The following is a 23495-nucleotide window of genomic DNA, read 5'->3' on the forward strand; positions in this document are numbered from 1 at the left end:
AAAAGACAGGCGGGGGGTGGGAGAGTGAAGGTTCCTAATTGCTATTCAGTCTTGCCTGCTAGAAAATATACATGTAAACATGGGTAAAGACAGGAAAGGGCTCAGCTGTGATGCATTCCATGATGGAATGGCCCACACGTACACTGTCAATAATCACACATACGGAATGGATATTCAGCAACAAGAGTTTAGGACCTTCAAGGGAGGAGGGAAGAAATAAAATATACATAAATGTGACCTGTCAAACTTTGATGTATTCTGTGTTGGACCAGGAAGGGGTTGCTGACAGACAAGTAAATTTTGAAGGGGGCCCCGAGTGCATCTATTAGAGGACATTTTTTTACAGTATGGAAAATAAACAAGTCTCCTTCAATACATAGTAAAATAAATTGCATCAATTATACTAAAATGTAAAAGGAGCTATACATAATTATAATTACTGAAACTTTAAAAGCATTCAGGACCTTCCTAAATATTTTTAAATTTATGGTAGTCCATTAAAATAATTTACAAAATGTATTTAATTGACTTGATCGCTCCTTGACATAGCTGTGATTGCTAGTTTGGAATTACGACTGTGCCTTTTAAAATATACAGTTTATAAAGTTGCTGAAAAATATGGATCTTGCTTCTGGAAAATGATATGCAAAAGTTTCCAACAATAATTTTAGTTTAAATCCTTGAAATGAAGTCTTGAATTCTGTTACCCCACAGTCATTTTAAATTGTAGACTATTTTGAATAAACAGCATATGTGTTGCATTCACCAAATGACTGAACAGTAATCACACAGAATGAAGAAACAACCACAGAAAGCAAACCATGACACAACGTCCAGTGACTACATCCACTTGAAGAGGAAACCGTATGAACTTGATAGAGATACAAGTAAAGAACGATATCAATCCAGTTGTGGTTAGCTGGAATAAGTTCACAGGTTAAGAAAAGCCAGCATTAGCGGACATGGGATCCAAACAATAAAAACACATTCTAACAATATTAATACTCAAACTTACTTCTTGAGATGTTATAGTTATTAATTGCGGAGCACAGATATCAAAATTGATTGATACTTGTCTTGCTCAGAAAAATTAGCAGTTGCACAGGTTCAGCAAACCACCTACAGGTTGTTTGTAAATGACAGATTATAAAATGTTCACAGAACTGTTGATTGCAGATTATATAACGTGGATACGGAGTACAGTATTTTGCCAAAGGTGCATACAACTTTGTTTTTATTATTTTCATAAAAGAAAATTTTGGAATTAATTTTGTGCTTTTGCAGTTAATGAAGAAAAGTATCCACTTTTTGAACTCTGCATTAGCATTAAGCTGTTTAGGTCAGAAATAGTCTGATTATTTTGGTAAGTAAAGCTCTCGCTACACTCTTTCAACTATACACTTTAACATCAACCTCAGAAAGGGACACTGTCTGCTAATTGCAGCTCTCATGAGTCATCCCTCTGACTTCTGTGACTAAATTTGACTATTAGTTTGAAATTATGAGCATGTTTGTGCTGCAGACTCCTGATCAATAGGAATTGAGCTGAGATAGCTGAAATTAACTTTACTTAAAAACCTTTACAGTTAATACCGAGACATTCAATTTATCAGTCTGGTTGCATTCAATCCTTTGGCACAGTAGGGATTAAAGTGGGGCTGGACAGTCTGGGACATTGTTTAGTTGTTGTCTCACTGGGTATTTATCGTACTCTGTTTTGTCAAAAGATTTTCAAATGTGATCTTTCATTGGTTATTCGATTGTGGGAGACATTTCTGAGCGCTTACTTCACAATGATTCTTCCGACATTGCAATATACTCCCAAATCCGTAATTTTCCATTGTTAGTACAGGTAGGTTTACATTTTTAACCTTTCATCATGGTTTTCCCTGTCCCAGTAATCTTGCTGCGAAGCCCTCCGAAAATCATAGAATGGTTACAGCACAGAAGGAGGCCATTTGGCCCATCGAGCCTGTGCCGGCTCTCTGCAAGAGCACTTCAGCTAGTCTCACTCCCCCCCACCCACCCTTTCCCCTGCACTGTTCCTAAAGCTTCCTATTTGTTATAGAACCCTTTTGCTTCGTTCACAATCCTGCAACCTTTTTGCCAATGAATCCTCTTACCTAGCTCCCAGTCTTGATGCCATCTCTGCTGGCCTTGCTGCCACCACTGTCAGTAAAGAGACTTAAGAACATAAGAAATAGGAACAGGAGTAGGCCATATGACCTCTCGAACTTGCTCCGCCATTCAATAAGATCATGGCTGATCTGATCATGGACTCGGCTCCACTTCCCCGCCCGCTCCCCATAACCCCTTATCATTTAAGAAACTGTCTATTCCCGTCTTAAATTTATTCAATGTCCCAGCTTCCAGAGCTCTCTGAGGCAGCGAATTCCAACATTTACAACCCTCAGAAGAAATTTCTTCTCATCTCAGTTTTAAATGGGCGGCCCCTTATTCTAAGATCATGCCCTCTAGTTCTAGTCTCCCCCATCAGTGGAAACATCCTCTCTGCATCCACCTTGTCAAGCCCCCTCATAATCTCATACGTTTTGATAAGATCACCTCTCATTCTTCTGCATTCCAATGAGTAGAGGCCCAACCTACTCAACTTTTCCTCATAAGTCAACCCCCTCATCTCCAGAATCAACCTAGTGAACCTTCTCTGAACTGCCTCCAAAGCAAGTATTTGGTGTCGTAAATATGGAAACTAAAACTGCACTCAGTGTTCCCCAGACTTGCCCCTGAAATAAGATCTTTCTGGGATTAGGTTTACGGACAAGGTTAGATTTGGAGATTGTGCCAAACATTAAGATTGACTTAGGGTTAGGATTAATCTGAAATGTAATTAACTGTTGGAGTGAGGGTAGAGATTACATAGAATAGACAGCACAGAAACAGGTCATTCAGCCCCAACTAGTCTGTACTGGTGTTTATACTCTATACAAGGTCAGTTTATTGGACTTTATTTTTATTCGTTCATGGGATGTGGGTGCCGCTGACAAGGCCAGCATTTATTGACCGTTCCTAATTGCCTTTGAGAACGTGGTGGTGAGCCACCTTCTTGAACCCCTGCAGTCCGTGTGGTGAAGGTACTCCCACAGTGCTGTTAGGGAGGGAGTTCTAGGATTTTCATCCAGCAACGATGAAGGAACGGCGATATACTTCCAAGTCAGGATGATTTGTGACTTGGAGGGGAACTTGGAGGTGGTGGTGTTCCCATGCACCTGCTGCTCTTGTCCTTCTAGGTGGTAGAGGTCGTGGGTTTGGGAGGACCTTGACGCTGCCTACCGGCCGAGCTGAAGTTACGGCTTCGCTTCTCTGCTTGCCACACTGCGGCTGCGCCTTGGAGTCAATGGCAGCGGTGGGCCAAAGTTATGGTTGGGCAAGACCAAATGTAGCCTTCTTAAAAGGAAATCAGTTTAAAGCACGGAGTCACAGTGATGTTAAAGCTAGGCTGTAACCTGCAGTACCACTCAGGTCTTGAAATAACTTAAATATTTGCCTTTGACATCACTTAAACATTAAAAAAAAACTAAACAGATATATCATGCACAAAATAATGGTAAACCATGTGCCATATACCTCAGTGATGACAGATAAAAGGCCACCACTGTGTTTCACATCCCAGGATGAGTTACCACCTCCACTAACCAGAGTAACAGAAGATTTGGCTGGGGGAAAGCTGTAAGGACATCACTGAAGCACCCTTCAGTTTGAAGTTATCAGAGACTTTCCAAACCTTACAGTCTGGGGTACTTTGTGTCTTTATTGGTCAGTGGTTCAACATGCATCTAATTTTCTGAAAATTAATTAATTAACAAAACAGAAGAAAAAGTAATTGACATACCTGAATACAGATTCAGTGGAAGTCAAAAGTTGCTGCAACTGTATAGATGAGACAATGGTCAATGTTGGGTTGCAGAAATGGTTTCATTGTTTTGTTGTAGCAAGACATAAGTTGGCTCATTGCAATGTACTGTGCCACTGGGTAGAACTGACAATTCATGGTATTTGGAAAGGATCTGGAGCTCAAAGGACTGTAAGCTTTGTTTCTGGGATTATACAAACAACATAATTGTCTTAAAACGTGCAGGAAGCTGGCACATCCGGTAACAGCTTTTCAGGAATCCCATGTTCTGTGGCCAACAAATATCTCAGGAATGAAATGGAGTCTTAGTTTTGTTTTAATTCAAACACAGGAGCTATATTCATCCTATAGTATATTAGAATAATTATTCCAGTGAAAACATTTAGGTTTCTAACAACAACAACTTACATTTATATAGCGCCTTTAACATAGGCAAACATCCCAAAGCAATTCACAGAAGCATAATCAAACAAAAATTTACATCGAGCCAATGATACATGGCTTGGGAGGAACAGGTGACTTTGGACCTATGGTTCCCAAAGCTTTCCACCACTGGGGGTTTTGGTCATTCTGTATCTGGGTCTGCTGTAGACTAATTGATAGAGATTGAATGCAATGAGTAGTCAACAGCCACATTATCATTCTATCATGCGACTACCAAGATGGTAAAAAGCAAACTAGATGAACCTTGTTATTTTGGTCTAGCAATTCCTATGTTCCTATTGCAAGAGGTCACTAAGCTTGGTCAAAGGAGTAGGTTTTGAGGAGGAACTTAAAAAAGAGAAGTGGAGAGACATCGGTTAATTGAGGCAATTATGGAGCTTAAGGCCTAGACAGCTGATGGCACAGCCACCAATGGTGGGGCAAAGGGAATGGGGGATTTTTATTTACAAAATCTTTTCTTTGTCAATTTTTTTCACTCTTTTCTTAAGGTAATGGCTCCCTACTGAGATAGCGCCTGCTGATGTGCCACTATTGCCTTGCCCCATGTTGCCATTATTGATGCCTGAGCGATATCCAGCTATGAAACCATGGTAGTCACAGCTGAGCTCAATCCTGTAGTTTCCCAGAATCCACATTTCCATCAGGGAGTAGGAAACGTAGCCAATTTTCTATCCCTGAAGCCAACTCTACAGCTGTTTGGCTCAGATCAGCTAACTCAGCAGAGACCCAGGATCCAAACTGGGTTTTCCTGGCCTATATTACTTAGATATTCGCTGGCAAAGCCTGCTGAATCTTCAAAAACCTTTAACTCAGAGCATTTTCAATTAACTCAGAATTGTTCTGCACTATGTATGGATGTGATATTGCAACTCGGCATAGAAAATTGGGTAGCAGAATAACTTGTCTGATATTCAATTGTGATGTTACAAATTCAAGGCCAAGTTTAGCTTAACAATTTTATACTGAATCCTTCATTTCAGCCAGAGTAATGGAACGATTGCCTCAATGCCTCTGTGGTAATTCAGGAGAGGAAAATCATTCTTTTCCCTTTGATAACCATTCAGTAAACTGCATGTGTATAGGTCAGATGAGTACTCAGCTGTGATGTGGAGGTGAGGAATGGGGGGGAATTCTATAACTGCTTTTTCTTCTGGGGAGCTAGCCAATTGTAGTGCTTCTACTGCTACCTTTACTGAAATCAGCTAACTTAGCACGGATCAAGGTTTGAGACCGTCCTGGTTCGTATAATTCAGTATCACACAATGCAGTGCATTCACTGTGTCATTGAGAAACAGACATTTCTATCATCATCCCACAAATCCAAATCAAAGTGCATACCTTTTCACACCCTCTCAACCGGAAACATCTCCAGTTCATCCTAATATAACCCAATACCACTCTAACTTCCTCAAACCAGATCTATCCAGCTGTCTTCTGAATAACTCCGCTTCACTGCACAAGGTTGCACTCTATTCTTCAAGTTCCCAATTCAAAGTGAAGGAATTGCACATTAATACTAGGTTAAATTGTAGAGTGGAAATTCATAGGCATTTGATGCAAACACTATAATCAACGTTAATGTGCTTAATAAGAAGTCAAAGTTGAATTTCTTTGTGTTTAAAAATAACACATCGAAGAATTTTAACTCTATAATTGCTTATAATAAAGGCACTCTGTTTGCTATTGGTTCTTCAAATATTTCTATTTCTCACTTTTTTTGTTCTCAGGATATGGGTGATGTAATGTATGCAGGTTTAATGTTATACAAAAATAGTTGTAGAGCTGTTGCTTTGAAGGGGCTGCTCCTCAAATTCTGGTTGCACTTCAGTCCCACGCTCCTGATCTTTGGGCACCCTGTGCGGAGGGGAGCAGGCAGGTCGGAAGGCCTCCTCGTAGGACAGCTCCGAGGCATTGCCAAGGTGGCCATTAAACGGTCCAGGCAGTGGGCAGTCGAGGGGGTCGTTCAGCCCGACTGCCTGCCTCTCTTCCGCAGTTACATGCGAGCCAGTGTCCCTGGCGATGGAGCACACGGTGTCTACCGGTACACTCGCGGCCTTCCGTGAGACGTGGGCACCTGAGGGACTGGAGTACATCATCACCCCCACCAACCAAATTTTAATTCGATCTGTCTAATGTCTAAAGTTTAATTTGTTTGCCGGTTTTGGTGCCCCTTTAATAAGAGAGTACTTGATTCATAGGTTCAACAAAAAGAGCTGTTGATTTGAAAGGCCTGCTACTCAAATTCTGGTTGCACTTCAGTCCCTCGCTCCTGATCTTTGGACATCCTGTGTGGAGGGGAGTGAGCAGGTCGGAAGGCCTCCTCGTAGGGCTGCTCCTGGGCATCGCCAAGGTAGCCATTAACTGATCCAGGCAGCAGACAGTCGAGGGGGTCGTTCAGCCTGACTCTTCTGCCTCTCTTTCGCGGGTACATTCGAGCCAGGGTGTCCCTGGAGATGGAGCACACGGTGTCCATGTGGCCTTCCGCGAGAGGTGGGCACCGGAGGGACTGGAGTGTATCATCAACCCCGGAACCAAATTTTAATTTGATTTAAGTTTCGTTAAAGTTTAAATTGGTAATTTGTGGGTTCTAGTGCCCTTGCTAAAAGGGGGGGCATTTGATTTTACGTTCACACCAAAATAGTGTAGAGCTGTTGCACCACCTTGCCGTCTGGAGGAGGCGGGGATTCCCAATAGAGGGCTCTATGCGGTAGTCCTCCTTTTATCTAGGGAGGCTTGGCCTGGAGGGTGTTGCACAGGGCAGTCCCATGCAATAAGTTTTTAAGTCGGTTCACGGACTCCCAGGCCACCTGCATTTTCTGCGATCTGGAGGAGTCCATATTCCATGTATATGTTCAGTGTGTGAGGTTGCAGCCCATCTTCCATTATTTGAAGGGACTGCTCCTCGATTTTTGGCTGCACTTCAGTCCCTCGCTCCTGATCTTTGGGAACCCGGTGCAGAGGGGAGCGGGCAGGTCGGAGGGCCTCCTCGTGGGACTACTCCTGGGCCTGGCCAAGGTGGCCATTAACAGGTCCAGGCAGCGGGCGGTCGAGGGAGTCATCCAGCCCATGTGCCTGCCTTTCTTCAGCGGCTACATTCGCGCCAGGGTGTCCCTGAAGATGGAGCATGCGGTGTCTACCGGTATGCTCATGGCCTTCTGCGAGAGGTGGGCACTGGAGGGACTGGAGTGCATCATTTCAGCAGGGAACAGAATTTTTATTTGATTTGTCAAGGTTCCCTTTAATGTTTATTTGTTAAAGTGTGGGTTTTGGTGCCCTTAAAAAAAAAAGGAGCAATTGGCGTAAAATTATAATTTAAATAGTTGTGGAGCTGTTGCATTGTGAATGGCTTAGCCAGTCACATGATGTTCATAAGACTCAATAAAACCCCAGTCAGTTGGGTCTAGGTCATCCACGATGACGTATGCAGTTGTGAGCCTAGTAGATGAACTGATAATGTGTAGTATGATTGTTAAACCTTTGTCAATAAACCAATTAGTTCTTAATAGCAATGTATTGCTATGAATTCTTAAGCTAAGAACCCATGAATCAAATACATTGCAGATGACATTGGCAAGGTACATTTATTGCTCACTCCTAGTTGTCTGAGAAGGTGATGGTGGACTTTCTCCTTGAACAGCTACCGTGCTTGTGGTAAGGGTGCTCCTACAATGATGTTAGATAGGGAGTTCCAGGTTTTTGATCTAGCAATGGTGAAGGAATGGCAATATATATCCAAGTCAAGATAGTGTGTGACTAGGAGGTTAGTGTTCCCATGGCATTGCTGTTCTTGTCCTTCTTCATGGTAGATATTGCAGGGAAGGGAGATGCTGTTGAAGCAGTTTTGATGATTTACTGCAGTGCGTCTTGTAGATTGTACATATCGTAGTGATGGTGAAGAGAAAATTGAGTCCAACAGCATCAATAAAGTTCTATTCTTGAACATGCCCACCACCCCATTGAATTTTTCTTTTTATGGTGAGGATAAACTAGGTTCCTAGATCATCTCCTAACCTAGATTCTTCCTAATCTTTTGAACATCCCTCTTTTTTGAAGGTATCAGTAATCTGAACGGGTCTCACTCATGTATTACAGAGCATCAGTATTACTTGCACTTCTGTTGGTACTAATTATATCCACTATAACCTTTAAGATTCACTTTGTCCTTGCCATCACTGCCTTACATAGGAACAGGAGTAGGCCATTGAGCCCCTCGAGCCTGTTTTGCCATTCGGTGAGATCATGGTTGATTTGCGACCTAACTCCATATACCCGCCTTTGGTCCATATTCCTTAATATCTTTGGTTAACAGAAAACTATCAATCTCTGATTTAAAATTAACAATTGATCTAACATCAATTGCTGTTTGCAGAAGAGAGTTCCAAACTTCTACCATCCTTTGTGTGTGGAAATGTTCCCTAATTTCATTCCTGAAAGATCTGGCTCTAATTTATAGACTATGCCCCCTAGTCCTAGAACCCTTAACCAGTGGAAATAGTTTCTATCTACCCTATCTGTTCCCCTTAATATCCTGAAAACTTTGATCAGATCACCCTTTAACTTTCTAAATTCTAGGCAATACAACCCTAATTTGTGTAATCTCTCCTCGTATCTTAACCCTTGAAGTCCGGGTATCATTCTGGTAAACCTACCCTGCACTCCCTCAAGGCCAATATATCCTTCCTAAGGTGTGGTGCCCAGAACTGCTCACAGTACTCCAGGTGTGGTCTAACCAGGGTTTTGTATAGCTGCAGCATAACTTCTACCCCCTTATGTTCTAGAATTCTTGTATTCTTACATTATGGAGATGTTTTCAAAACCTATCTCACCCAAATCTTTGCTTTCTCTGGTGCATTAGACATCTTTTATAATTATAATTTCTATTTGTAACACCTAGTTGCATGCATTTACCAATATTGAAAGATATTTGTTACTTATCTACCTCAGCATATAGGGCTGGAAATTGCCCTTCGCCCTGATTGGAGGTGGTAACCTTCCGGGGCCGGGATTTCCTGTGCCCGGCCCGTAGTCCCGCCCCCGAGACGGAATTGGGCCGTAGGCCAAAAACGAATCGAAGCGCTGTCTCCGAGGCTCCGCTTCTTTGAGAGGCGCTCCCAGGGCGGTACTGCGGTGCTGAGTCCAGCGCTGGCGGAGAAGGCCAGCACTACAACGCCCTTTCCCTTCCATTAAAGGGGAGGACTGCTGCGCACTCCACAGACCCTTTGGTCGCCGCCACTGGGCCACCAGGGACACAATCGACCGGACCAGCAGCCCGTCACCCAAAAAGGAGTGCCGGGTTGCACGATGGCGGCCCGGTCGATGCGAGGACTGCCATTGTCGGGCCAACGCAAGAGTCGGCCCGTGGGGCAATTTCCCCTGCGGAGCGCAAAGCGGTCGGCATGCATGGTCATTGCCGGTTGCGTGCTGGCCCGGGGCATTAATCTCGCAGGGCACGGCACTGCCGGGGAAGTACCCCCCCCCCCCTCCAAATCCCTGGGGCAATTTCCCGGGAAGCAGTAGAGCCCCCCTTCCCCGGGCGAAAACACCATTGAGTTAGCAGTGGCGCTAACAGGGCTATAAAAAGGGGCAATTTTGCCCCCATAGTCTTTAAATATCCAATTGAATGACATCCAGCTCTTCTTATATCTTAACTTCACGCTTAATTTTGTATTGTCAACAAACTTAAACATTTTGCCTATAGTCCGCTCTTCAAGGTCATTATTAAATGTAATGAATAGCAGGAGCCCTAGCAATGATTCCTGTGAGAATTGGCCAGTCATTGCTTCCTGGCCTGAATAAATTCCATTTATAATCACCCTCATTTTCTATTGTGAAACCAATTTTCCATTCAACTTGCAGCTTCACTCTTTTGTATTTTGTGAACTGCAACTTTAAAAAAAATACTTTATCAGCTGCTTTCTTGATGTTGAGATATAACATGCTTATCATTTTTGTTCATACTGTAATGCAATTGCCTTCTTTAAAATTCCAGTAAATTTGTGCAGTAGCAGATTCATAAAGTCACATTAGCTTTTGCTTGGTGCCTTCAATCTTAATAGATGACACTCAACTTTCTTCTATATTAAAAAATTCCCGTATTTTGCTGATTGTTGGTGGTGAGTATGTTATTCAGCTCTCATTATGAATGTGGAGTGATTCAAACCACATCCCACTCCTGCCCTCCCTGCCCTGATCATATCCCCCTGTTCAGTTTTGGACTTGGAAAACGGTATCAACCCTGTCTGATATGCAGCAGTCTCAGGTACTACATCACATCACATAACAATTTATTTGGAAACTGGTACTGATGATGAAATTCTATTTAATCACAGTACCTCGTTGATAAATACACTTCCAAATATATGTGTTGAAGATTTGATATCACTATTATACACAGCTATAATTTTAATACCAATCATTTAAAAAATACTGTGCTGTTAATTTTAAATGTCTTGATGTAGCATATATTTAAAAGATAACTCTGCTATACCTTTACAATTAAAAATGGAGGAGGAGGTTCTGGATGGTGTACTGGGTTGTTGTATTGTCAGCATGGATTTGTAAAGGGTAGGCCGTACTTCATTAATACAATAACATTTGTTGAGGAGATTGGCGTGTGGATAAAGGGAATATAGTAGATATATATGTGAATCTGAAGGCATTTGATAAGGTGCTACCTAAAAGACTTGTTGGAAAAATGAAGGCACATGGTGTAGCTGCATGGATTGAGGGGACAGAAAGCAAAGAATAGGGAGAAATGGATGTTCTTCAGATTGGTGGGATGTGGGTGGTGGTGTGCCACAGGGATCTCTGATGGGACCTATTTTTTGGTTTCCATTTATATAAATAAATTGGCTATAGATACAAAAGAAATGATATTGAAGACAATATCAAATTCATGTGAGGAAAAATGCTGGAGTTTGCAGGAGAACATTGACGGGTTAATGAATTGTGTAAATAGGTGGAAGGTGCAGAGAAATGTAAAATAGTTCATTTTGAGGGGGAAAAGAATTGTGAAATGAAGTATACCCTAAATGGTAAAATCCAAAATGGAGGAACAGAGAGATTGAGGGGTACAGATATAAAGGTCTTTAAAAGGAATACAAGTTGAAATATCCCAGAAACGGCAGGTAAGATCTTGGGTTTTATACATAGCCAGTAAATATAAAAGCAGGGGAAGTGATGTTGAATTTATACAAGTTGCTGGTAGGCCACAGTTGGAGTACTGCTTTTAATTAATTCTGCCATTAACAAACTTGCAGAATGGGCATGTAAATGACAAATTAATTTCAATATAGATAAGTGTGAGGTGGGGTATAGCATCACGAATCATTAAAAATAGCAACGCTGGTTTAAAAAAGCTATAAAAGTGTAAATAAAGCACTGCGGTTCATTTCTAGAGGAATAGAATTCAAAAGTTATGTTTAACCTGTATTGAACCTTGTCTGATTGTTTCATGATTTGTATAGTGGGGTGGCAATATGACATCACTGCATATATGTTTTTAAGTGGTTGTTGTTGTTGTTATAAAAGTTGTTGTTGTAAATTTTGCACACTGACGAAAAGGTTGCGCTCAAAGGAGTTGAAGGCCCGCTCAGTACAAGCAAAAATTGAGGGACCGTTACTGGGCACCCCATTATAGGAAGCATATTAAAGCCATGGAAAGGGTACAGCAAAGATTCACAAATGATACCACTAGTGAGAAATTGTAGTTAAGGAGAAAGGTTTCAAAAATTGGGGCTTTTTCACTGGAGACTAGGTTAAAAGGAATTTAAAAGAGGCTCTCAAAGATATAAACGGTTTTGAGAAGGTAAACAGTGAAAGAGGCAGCATATGTGAGGATTATCACTTGCAAAATGAAAGGGGAACCAGGAAGGCTTTATTTTTAACATGGAATGAACATGGAATGCTTTACCTAAATGGGGGCTTTTGGGGGCAGAGACAATGATATCATTTAAAATTCAATTGAATAATTATTTGAAAAGGAAGAATACAACAATAGGAAAAGGGCAGGGAAATGGGATTAGGGTACATCGTTCCAACTGATCAGATGGCACTGGCATGGAAGCATGAGCTTAATGGACTCTCTGTAATTTCTATGCTGTCCTTTCACCTATGGGACCAGGGGTTGAATCCTGCCAAGTGTGACGGGTAGTCCTTTCTCCTGATGCAAGGGTCCTGAAATAGGTTTTGGACAATCTCAACCTGGCTTCTGTTAACTGGGAGTATAAAGCGAAAAAGATCTCCATAAATTGTCTCAATTTTTAACTAAATAAACAGTGTCATGTTGGAAATGATTAGGATATCTGGTGTAGGAAGTGGAAATATCAAACAGCTAAAATTGTGAAACTGGGATGAGGGTACATTGTTGGAGTAAATCACCAACATCTCACCCATGCTGCATTTGATTAGGAATGTTTAATGCTGACACTTGTATCATTGCCCAAAATTGACACTCAAAGTCCTGACTTATATTGGGCTGTGGTTCAACAGACATCATTAGTTCTGTGGTACCTTACCCAAACGGCTTATTTTTTCGTGCGTGTGTGTGTGACCTATTCTACTATGGCGCTATTACTGGCAGAACCGGTATTATCTTAAACAACCTCCATACAAAACAACTCCAGCTCACTCAACACAGACCACGGATTGGATATGATAATACTGAAAATCTAGCCCATTGTAACTGACTTGTGCTATGTAGCTATGTGTATAGATTCTTCTTAGGCAGTCCCTCGGAGTCAAGGATGACTTGCTTCCACACTAACATGAGTTCTAAGGTGGCTGATGAGTCCAATGCGGATGTACAGACTCTGTCACAGGTGGGGCAGGTGGTGGTTGAAGGGACGGGCAGTTGGGGTGCTTGGTTTGTCGTACACTCCTTACGCTGTTTGTACTTGACTGCTGCATGCTCCCGACGAAGAGATGCACAGTGTTTGATGCCTTCCCGAATGCTTCTTCTCCACTTTGAACGGTCATGGGCCAGGGATTCCCAAGAGTCAGTGGGGAAGTTACATTTTTTCAGGGAGGCTTTGAGGGTATCCTTGAAGTGTTTTCTCTGTCCTCCTGCAGCTTGCTTGCCGTGACAGAGCTCGGAGTAGAGTGCCTGTTTCGGAAGCCTTGTATCAGGCATGTGGACTACGTGGCCCGCCCATCGGGGCTGATTGAGCGTGATGCTTTGATGCTGGGGATGTTGGCCTGAGAGAGAACACTGACGTTGGTACGCCTATCCTGCCAATGGATTTGCATAATTTTGCGGAGGCATCATTGGTGGTATTTCTTCAGTGTTTTGAGGTGCCCTACTATACATTGTCCATATCTCTGAGGCATAAAGGAGGGCGGGAATCACCACTGCTCTGTAGACCACGAGTTTGGTGCCAGGTTTGAGATCTTGGTCTTCAAACACTCTTTTCCAAAGGCGACCGAAGGCTGCACTGGCACACTGAAGGCGGTGTTGGATTTCGTCATCGATATCTGCCCTCGCTGAAAGGAGGCTCCCAAGGTATGGAAAGTGGTCCATGCTATCCAAGGTCTTATCATGGATCTTGATGATCAGGGGCAGTGCTGTGGGGCGGGGCAGGTTGGTAGAGAACCTTTGTCTTACGGATGTTTAATGTAAGGCCCAGACTCTCGTACGCTTCAGTGAAGGTGTCAACGATGGTTTGGATTTCGACCACTGAGTGTGCGCAAATGTAAGCGTTGTCTACATACTGTAATTCAATGACAGAGGTTGGGACAACCTTGGTGCTCGACTGGAGGCGACGGAGGTTGAACAATTTCCCGTTCGTCCTGTAGATTAGCTCCACTCCAGTAGGGAGCTTGTTGGAGGTTAGATGAAGCATTGCAGCGAGAAAGATTGAGACTAGCATTAGTGCAGTGAAACAGCCTTGCTTGATCCCGGTATGCACATGTATTGGATCTGTGGAAGATCTGTTGGTAAGGATCATGGCTTGCATGTCATCGTGAAACAGGCAGAGGACGGTGACAAATTTTTGAGGACAGCCGAATTTGAGGAGGACGCTCCATAATCCATCTCAGTTGACAGAGTCGAAGGCCTTTGTAAGGTCAAAGAAGGCCATGTACAAAGGTTGGTGCTGCTCCCTACATTTTTCTTGGATTTGTCACATGGTGAAAATCATGTCTGTTGTGCCTCTAAGTGGGTCGAAACCATGTTGCGACTCTGGGAGGTGCTCTTCAGCCACTGGGAGAAGACGATTGAGGAGGATTCTTGCGATTATTTTCCCTGTGGCAGGCAGCAGGGAGACGCCTCTTTAATTACCATAATCGGTCTTGTCACCTTTCTTGAAAATGCTCCAAGATTAATGCCCTCACCTACATCGCGATCCCTGAAAACCAGGGAGAGAGGACCTGAGGGAGAGAGGGGGTCAGTGGGATTATGTGTGTGTGCTAGATCCATGCAGCAGAGCCTGGTCTCCAATCAGCTTGGGTCCCCTTGTCATTGGGCCATGACCTTGCTCTGTCAAGTTTGTGTGGTAGCTGGTGTGCAACGGCCACCCAACGTTAAAAGAATTCACGCACAAGCATCTACCACCCTTTAAAATGAAATTCGGGACCTGGAACTTCAGTACCTCATGGACAACCCCAACAGCGACAGATCGGAACATCTCACTGCTATCGTTGCCCGAGACTCAGACACTTCGACATTGACATCACCATCCCGAGTGAGACCCGGCGGGCAGAAGGCCAGCTCAAGGAACAAGGTAGTGGATACACCACCTTCTGGAAAGGCAAACCAGAAGAAGAACGCTATCTCCATCAAAAATGAGCTAGTCTAGCGTCTTAGAGATTCCCCTTGCAGGATAAATGAACATCTCGTGTCCCTCCAGCTCACCCTAACTCAGAACCAGTATGCTACGGTCATCCGTGCGTACGCCCCGACCCTGGAAGCTATGGACGAGACCAAAGAGGAATTCAACTCCTGCCTTGAACAATCCCAATCCCGAGTTCCAAGGGACGACAAGCTGATTCTCCTTTGGCAACTTTAATGCCAGAGTCGGAAAACACACAGACCTATGGAGAGAAATGCTGGCAGGGAAGGGGTAGGGAAAGCTAACTCCAATGGTACCCGCCTCCTTTTGAAATGCTTGAAACACGGTCTTGTCATAACCAACACTTCGTTTCGTCAGGGAGACAAGTACAATGCTTCATGGCAACAGCCCCATTCCAGGAACTGGCATCTGCTAGACTATGTCATCTTCCGAGCAAGGGACGCAAGGACGACTGAATCACCCGCGCCAGGAGCTGACGACTGCTGGACTGATCACCATCTAATCTGCTCTGTTATCTCTATCAACATTGCCTCAAAATACTAGCGGCAACAGAAACACTGCCGCAGAAAACTCACGCTGAAGCACTCAACGACCCTGCAAAAAAATTCCTATTCAGCCAACGTCTCACAGCCAGCCTGATGACTCCAAATGAACCGGAGCCACGGAGTGCCCATAGTGCATGGTCTGCCCTCAAATCCACCATAATCAGCCCCTGTGAAGAGACTCTTGGGTACTCTACCAAAAAACATCAAGACTGGTAAGAACAAACAGGAGATCCAGGAGCTAATAAACCGTAAACGCAAGGTAATCTTAAATTAGAAACAGTATCGAGAGAAAGAAAATGGATCTACAGGCAACTGAAGTCCGAGATCCAACAAAATACTCGTGACCTAAAGAACAGATGGTGGGTGGAAAGGGCGCAGGAAGTCCAGCAACTAACCGACAACCATGAAGTGCGCGGCTTTTTTAGCGCAGTCAAGACCACCTACGGCCTAAGCACTCAAGGTTCTAACCTACTGAGGGCTAAAAATGGAGAGGTACTCATCAGGGACAGAGAGGCAGTCAGTGAACGCTGGAAGGAGCACTTCGAAGATCTCCTTAACCAAGATTCTGTCTTTGACGTGAGTGTCCTCGACTCCATCCCACAGCATGTTACCAGCCACCATCTCGGCACAACACCAGCCCGGCATGAGGTTGAAAAGGCCATCCGGCAGCTGAAAAACAACAAGGCCGCAGGAGCAGATGGAATCCCCGCCGAAGTACTAAATCATGGCGGAGAAGTACTGTTGGAGCGAGTGCATAACCTCATCACTCTCATCTGGAAAGAGGAGAGATCTCAGATGTGTATAGATAACATGCAACAGAGGTCCTCTTCACTGACTCCTCCCAATGGTATAGTACCGAACCATGTAGACTAGGAAGCTGCCAAAGTTGTCATTGCTATCAGCTGATCATAATTGGTTTGCTGGTGGGTTTGCTAGAGGTTGGGCTCACTATCCCCCTGGGCTACGGAGGGAGGGAAAATGAACCACAGTTCATGTTCTAGCTTGCTGTCTGGTGAGTTGTGCTGGATAGTGCATGCGTGGATACTAGGTGTGATCCCCTCCATGGTCAATGAACCTACTGACACACACAAAGAATGATCGTGGCGATGAGATACCAAAGGAATGTCAGTGCCCATTAAACTAAATTCTGTATGTCATAACCTTCAGTACAGGAAAGGAGAAAATGAGAAAAAAGCATCTATTATGACAGAAAATTCAGTGGAAAGTTGTACAACACAATAACTTCAGAGACTGTATTCTATATACTGTGCACTGTAGGAAAAAGCAGTCATCCTGGTGGTCTCAGAGTTGGTTTCAAACAAAAATATGTATGCATTGTCACAAGTTGGATTTTTGCAAGACCCTGTAAAAAATATGGTTCTGAATCTATGGCAAAGGGTGCTGTTGGTCAGTAAACTTTGGCTATATAACAGTACAAAGAACTAGCATTGAGGTTTTTAGCTTCGGCTTTCTTCATATTTTCATTATTGGCTGAAAATATGGAGGAAATGCAATTAGGGAATCACATAATTAAATATGCTAATGTAACCCAATTCTCATGGGTCAATTAGAAAATAAATGGACTTTTCTCAGTGACTCTCAAACTATAACGCCTATATGAATATCATCTTTACCCTTTCACGGATAATCTATTAATGAACAAACCTAATTAGACCCGTCTCACATATGCAAATTAAGTTAACCATAGAAGTGGACCTCCTACATCACAAAAGCTGTAGTTTCTTTTCCACTGGTGTCAGTGGGATGATTGCGCTGCCAGTTCTGAAGGATGAGTCTCATACAGCTGGCATCAACCAGTGTAAACCTGTCAAATTCACTAAATCTGGCCACTGGGAAGACAGGCTAACAAATATCATAAATGGTACTTTTTTTTGGTAGTTTTTGTAAAATAAAAAAGAACAATTGAATCTGTTTTGTGATATTTGTCTATCAGCATAATGGCCAGAATTTGCTGAGGAAAAGATGCCCTCTGTCATTAGCTTCGCGAAGTCTCGCCCTTACCCTCCACGTGAGTTTCATGAAATTGCTGGAATTGCACATTAGTTGTCCATTAAACTGACCACAAAATTAAGTCTAGCGATTAAGAGTGTAAGTAATCTTTTAACGACGTGATAATTTTTAATGACTGCAAATCAACCACTCTAGCCCAGAAAGTGAACAACTAAAAATGTAGAGTCTCATTCCTTCAGGCAGTGAATTGGTGATAGATTTAAAAAATGGCAAATTTTTAACTTCAAATTTTTTTTCTGTGGTCTTCGGCCCCCTAAATGAACCGGAGCTTAACTAGCTAAAACCAGATACGCTATCAGCACAGAGTACTACGTTCCACTGCCTGTCCAATTAGGACATTCCTATCCATCAGATTCTGGTTTAACTGGAGCTGAGTGGGAAGAATCTCAGCTTCCAATGATAGTTCTACCCTTCCACAGCTCATTAATGAATCAAACTGGCTAGTGAATCATCAATTACGTCCTGGAGTACTGTAGACCCATCTGGCTCAGGTATCTTATTACCTGAGATCGACAAGGAGAAGATGCAGAGCTTGAGTAGCAACTGATTTGTCTTTACAACTCAAAGGGGGAATTTTTCAGGGATCAGCGGGTGCAATCGGTAGTGGGTCGGGTGGGAAAATGCTTTTTTTGACAGCGGGTTGGGATTTCCCAGATATCGGGTTTGTCATTGCTGAACAGACCTGACACGCAGCAGCGGGGAAGACAATTCAGGTCATTATGACCTTGTTAACAGCCCATTAAGAAGTATTTTGATCCCACCTTTACACTTTATGAAGGCACCGAGGAAGTCTACGTTACTCGGGGATCACGTCAGGTAAGGAGGTCGGGAGCTGTGTGACCATGAAATCATCTCTTTACTTAACAGCTGCAAATGTGCTATAAAAGTCCCATCTCACAGTTGTTCACTTTCCAAGCTCAGAAGCTGTTGCTTACTGCATTTGGAAGACAGATTGAGCTTTATGCAGGTTGCAAGTGTTTGGAATAAACTCTGTATCCTGTGTCACCTCATTGGAACAACCTCTGTTGCCATTGACAGATCGCTTCTGTCATCTCAAGTTCAGCTGCCATCTATTACATCAGCACCGGTGCCCTTGAAAGTATCTCACTTGGTTCTCAGACTCCCAGCCTGATCAGCCCCAACACCAGCAGAACCAACAACAACACCAACCTTCTCTGCAATCAACTGATACTACACAGGACAGAGGGCATCAGCACCCAACCACATTACTGCCCGGGAGGCCAGGGATGTCCTCACCATAGCCAAATTTACTTCATTTGATGCTGTACACCCTGGCTGCCACATGATGCGCCAGTTTGGCACCACCCCACACCAAGACCATAAAGCATCCCTACAATGCCCAAGCCATTCCTTTCACACTCATCACTATTGCAGAGGGTACCGTTATAGAAACATAGAAACATAGAAAATAGGTGCATGAGTAGGCCATTCAGCTCTTCGAGCCTGCACCACCATTCAATAAGATCATAGCTGATCATTCACCTCAGTACCCCTTTCTTGCTTTCTCTCTATACCCCTTGATCCCGTTAGCCGTAAGGGCCATATCTAACTCCCTCTTGAACATATCTAACGAACTGGCCTCAACAACTTTCTGTGGTAGAGAATTCCACAGGTTAACAACTCACTGAGTGAAGAAGTTTCTCCTCATCTCGGTCCTAAATGGTTTACCACTTATCCTGAGATTGTGACCCCTTGTTCTGGACTTCCCTAGTATCGGGAACATTCTTCCTGCCTCTAACCTGTCCAATCCCATCAGAATTTTATATGTTTCTATGAGATCCCCTCTCATTATTCTAAACTCCAGTGAATACAGGCCCAGTCGATCCAGTCTCTCCTCATATGTCAGTCCTGCCATCCCGGGAATCAGTCTGGTGAACCTTCGCTGCACTCCCTCAATAGCAAGAACGTCCTTCCTCAGATTAGACCAAAACTGAACACAATATTCCAGGTGAGGCCACACCAAGGTCCTGTACAACTGCAGTAAGACCTCCCTGCTCCTATACTCAAATCCCCTAGCTATGAAGGCCAACATTCCATTTGCCGCCTTCACTGCCTGCTGTACCTGCATGCCAACTTTTAATGACTGATGTATCATGACACCCAGATCTCGTTGCACCTCCCCTTTTCCTAATCAGCCGCCATTCAGATAATATTCTGCCTTCCTGTTTTTGCCACCAAAGTGGATAACCTCACATTTATCCACATTATACTGCATCTGCCATGCATTTGCCCACTCACCTAACCTGTCCAAGTCACCCTACAGCCTCTTGGCATCCTCCTCACAGCTCACACCATCACCCAGCTTAGTGTCATCTGCAAACTTGTAGATATTACACTCAATTCCTTCATCTAAATCATTGATGTATATTGTAAATAGCTGGGAACTGAACCCTGCGGCACCCCACTAGTCACTGCCTGCCATTCTGAAAAGGACCTGTTTATCCAGACTCTCTGCTTCCTGTATGCCAACCAGTTCTCTAGCCGCGTCAATACATTACCCCCAATGCCATGTGCTTTAATTTTGCACATCAATCTCTTATGTGGGACCTTGTCCAAAGCCTTTTGAAAGTCCAAATACACCACATTCACTGGTTCTCCCTTGTCCATTCTACTAGTTACATCCTCAAAAAATTCTAGAAGATTTGTCAAGCATGATTTCCCCTTCATAAATCCATGCTGACTTGGACAGATCCTGTCACTGCTTTCCAAATGCGCTGCTATTTCATCTTTAATAATTGATTCCAACATTTTCCCCGCTACCAATGTCAGGCTAACCGGTCTATAATTACCTGTTTTCTCTCTCCCTCCTTTTTTAAAAAGTGGTGTTACATTAGCTACCCTCCAGTCCATAGGAACTGATCCAGAATCGATAGACTGTTGGAAAGTGATCACCAATGCATCCACTATTTCTAGGGCCACTTCCTTAAGTACTCTGGGATGCAGACTATCAGGCCCTGGGGATTTATCAGCCTTCAATCCCATCAATTTCCCTAATACAATTTCCTGACTAATAAGGATTTCCTTCAGTTCCTCCTTCTCACTTGACCCTCAGTCCCCTAGTATTTCCGGAAGGTTATTTGTATCTTCCTTCGTGAAGACAGAACCAAAGTTTAATTGGTTTGCCATTTCTTTGTTCCCTATTATAAATTCACCTGATTCTGACTGCAAGGGATCTACGTTTGTCTTCACTAATCTTTTTCTCTTCGCATATCTACAGATGCTTTTGCAGTCAGTTTTTATGTTCCAAGCAAGCTTCCTCTCATAGTCTATTTTCCCCCTCCTTATTAAGCCCGTTGTCCTCCTCTGCTGAATTTTAAATTTCTCCCAGTCCTCAGGTTTGCTGCTTTTTCTGGCCAATTTATATGCTTCTTCCTTGGATTTAACACTATCCTAATTTCCATTGTTAGCCACGGTTGAGCCACCTGCCTCGTTTTATTTTTACTCCAGACAGGGATGTACAATTGTTGAAGTTCATCCATGTGATCTTTAAATGTCTGCCATTGCCTATCCACCGTCAACCTTTAAGTATCATTTGCCAGTCTATTCTAGCCAATTCACGCCTCAAACCATCGAAGGTACCTTTCCTTAAGTTCAGGACCCTAGTCTATGAATTAACTGTGTCACTCTCCGTCTTAATAAAGAATTCTATCATATTATGGTCACTCTTCCCTGTATCTCCATTCACTGCAACTCACTAATCCACTTCCTAAGGTGCACACAAGAATGTGAAGTGTTGAAAATAAAGACTTCAATGTTTGACAGCACATTAGCAGAAACTTCACATGAACATTGGCTAAAACACCCAAGTGCCTACCCTTGTGTATTGTTATTTGGTATGATTGGACTAGGATGAGGGTGAGCGTGAGGGGTGGCCAGTGAGATGGGGAAGTGATAATGTAGATAGAGAGGGATGGGTGGAGGTGCAAGGTAAATTGGTGTGAGTAAGGATTTGCAGGAATAGGGTAAGGAACACAGCGTGATGGGGATGTGATGAGTGGAACAGCAGGATGAAGTTCAGTGTGACTTTGCAGTAACGTTTCGTGATCTACTGAGATCATTGAAAGGTTTGTGCCACTGCAGCCTGGTCCTCCTGACGACATTACTGCTTGTATCCTCATGTGCAATGTGCAACCAGGCTGCGTTGGTCTCCTGGGGAGGTCTCTTCCACCCATTGGAAGGGAAGACATTCTCCCTGCGTGCTGTGATTCCCTTCATAAGCATATGGAGGGAGTCATGGGAGAGCCTAGGTGCAGCTCTGCACCTCTGTGCAGTGCTTGTCCGTGTTTGCAGCACCTCAGTGCTGCAGAACATGGATAGCACAACTGTCAAAATCAATTTGCGCGTGGTCCCTTTAAGGAAACCATCTTATGACGCTTCATCAAGTGACATCATCAGACCCGCTTCCTTCAATTGGCTGGGTAATGCGCTGGGCAGGCTTAACAAGCCCAATCAACGTAAAATCATTCTACAGAGCGGGCTGGAGCCAGCAGCGAGGTCGGGACCCACCACCGACCCTGGCGATACTGGATCCACCAAGGTAGGGGAAATCATGGCCAAAATATCTATGGATATGAGCGTGTGTTCACACACCAGGTAATATCTTGCAGCAGCTGTTAGCCCAAACTTCAAAGTTTCCTTGCTGGCTATTTGACGGTCAACTGTCTTCAGCATGCTGAAAGGACCTATCTGGGACAGTATGTAATAATATACCAGTGACCTTGATGTTCTAGTCACCCAAGTCCTAAGCTGCAAATCAGGTTTACTCATTACCAGCTGTTTTATACAGGTGCTCCTGTAAGAGCATTTGGCAAAGAAATGTGCATGTTAGGAGGCTGACATCCCCTCCAAGGTGCTAAGCAACAGGTATGGCAGAGTACCCCTCCTTGCAACTGCTTAAACAGTGAATGCTGATGACATCAGGGGAATCTGACTTGAAACAGTAATTGAACCTGACACTGCAAGGGAACTGGATTAACATGCGTGGTTGAAATTGAAGCAGCCTGGATTAATGAGTACTGATGTTATTTCAGCACCCTGCACTATTGCACTCAGCAGTGGCTCCAACAAACCAATTTCCATGATAGTTTTATCCTAGTTTAAATTATTTTCTTTAAATCAGGAATGTTGATGATATTAATTTAGACATTACAGTTGGTGGTATTAGCAGATTAATTCTTTACACATTTATAGAAGATTCTTTTATCTATTTTAAATGCAGTTATCTGCTAGAATAGCAGACAGAGGAATATCATACTAATGCCATTGATATTACAACAGTAATTCCTATGCTGTAAATCTTTGAAATGTCTTTTAAAATGCAGTCGCAATGATGAGACATTTGTATATTGACAGTGCGCTATCAGCCAAAGATGTATGCTACTTTCACCACCATCGGCACACCAACAACGTAAAGATGACCAACTTTTCCCGAGTTCCAAGATCAGTTATTGATGCCACAGAAAAAAAAGTCCCTCCTTATTGGCCTGATGATGACCAACAGTACGCTGACAAAATCGCAGTGGTGCTTGGATATCACAGATGTCCGCTGCAGTGCCATTCTCTTGGTGCCTTTTGCTCCAATATAAAAGTTCCTTGCTCCTTACTGATGCCCCACCCCCAGCTATACTTCCCACCTGCCCTGCCCAAACTGCCACAGTGGTGGTGTGGCCCTTATCACCAAGTCACACCTTGGTCTTCTCATCTGTCTATAATCCTTGTTGTTTATCACCCTCCCCAAGTCCCACTCCAAATTGATATAGGCTCCCTCAGACTCTGCACTGACTGATTCCTCATCCT

General features: G+C 43.4%; 1 protein-coding gene across 2 annotated transcripts in view; it reads right to left on the reverse strand.

Moving 5' to 3' along the window:
• Positions 1–3847: 3847 nt before the first annotated feature.
• Positions 3848–23495, reverse strand: part of LOC139269029 (T-box transcription factor mls-1-like) — a 66391-nt gene continuing 46743 nt past the window's right edge. Inside the window, exon 6 of one of the 2 annotated variants that reach the window (XM_070887981.1) lies at positions 3848–3888. In XM_070887981.1, the coding sequence (XP_070744082.1) occupies positions 3873–3888 (16 nt within the window). In that variant the 3' untranslated portion in view covers positions 3848–3872. Of the gene's footprint in view, positions 3889–4170; positions 4217–23495 lie in introns of those variants that run through there. The other variant, XM_070887980.1, reaches the window with a different exon arrangement.

This window comes from Pristiophorus japonicus, chromosome 8 (genome assembly GCF_044704955.1).
Source record: "Pristiophorus japonicus isolate sPriJap1 chromosome 8, sPriJap1.hap1, whole genome shotgun sequence".
In the NCBI taxonomy this organism is placed as follows: domain Eukaryota; kingdom Metazoa; phylum Chordata; class Chondrichthyes; family Pristiophoridae; genus Pristiophorus; species Pristiophorus japonicus.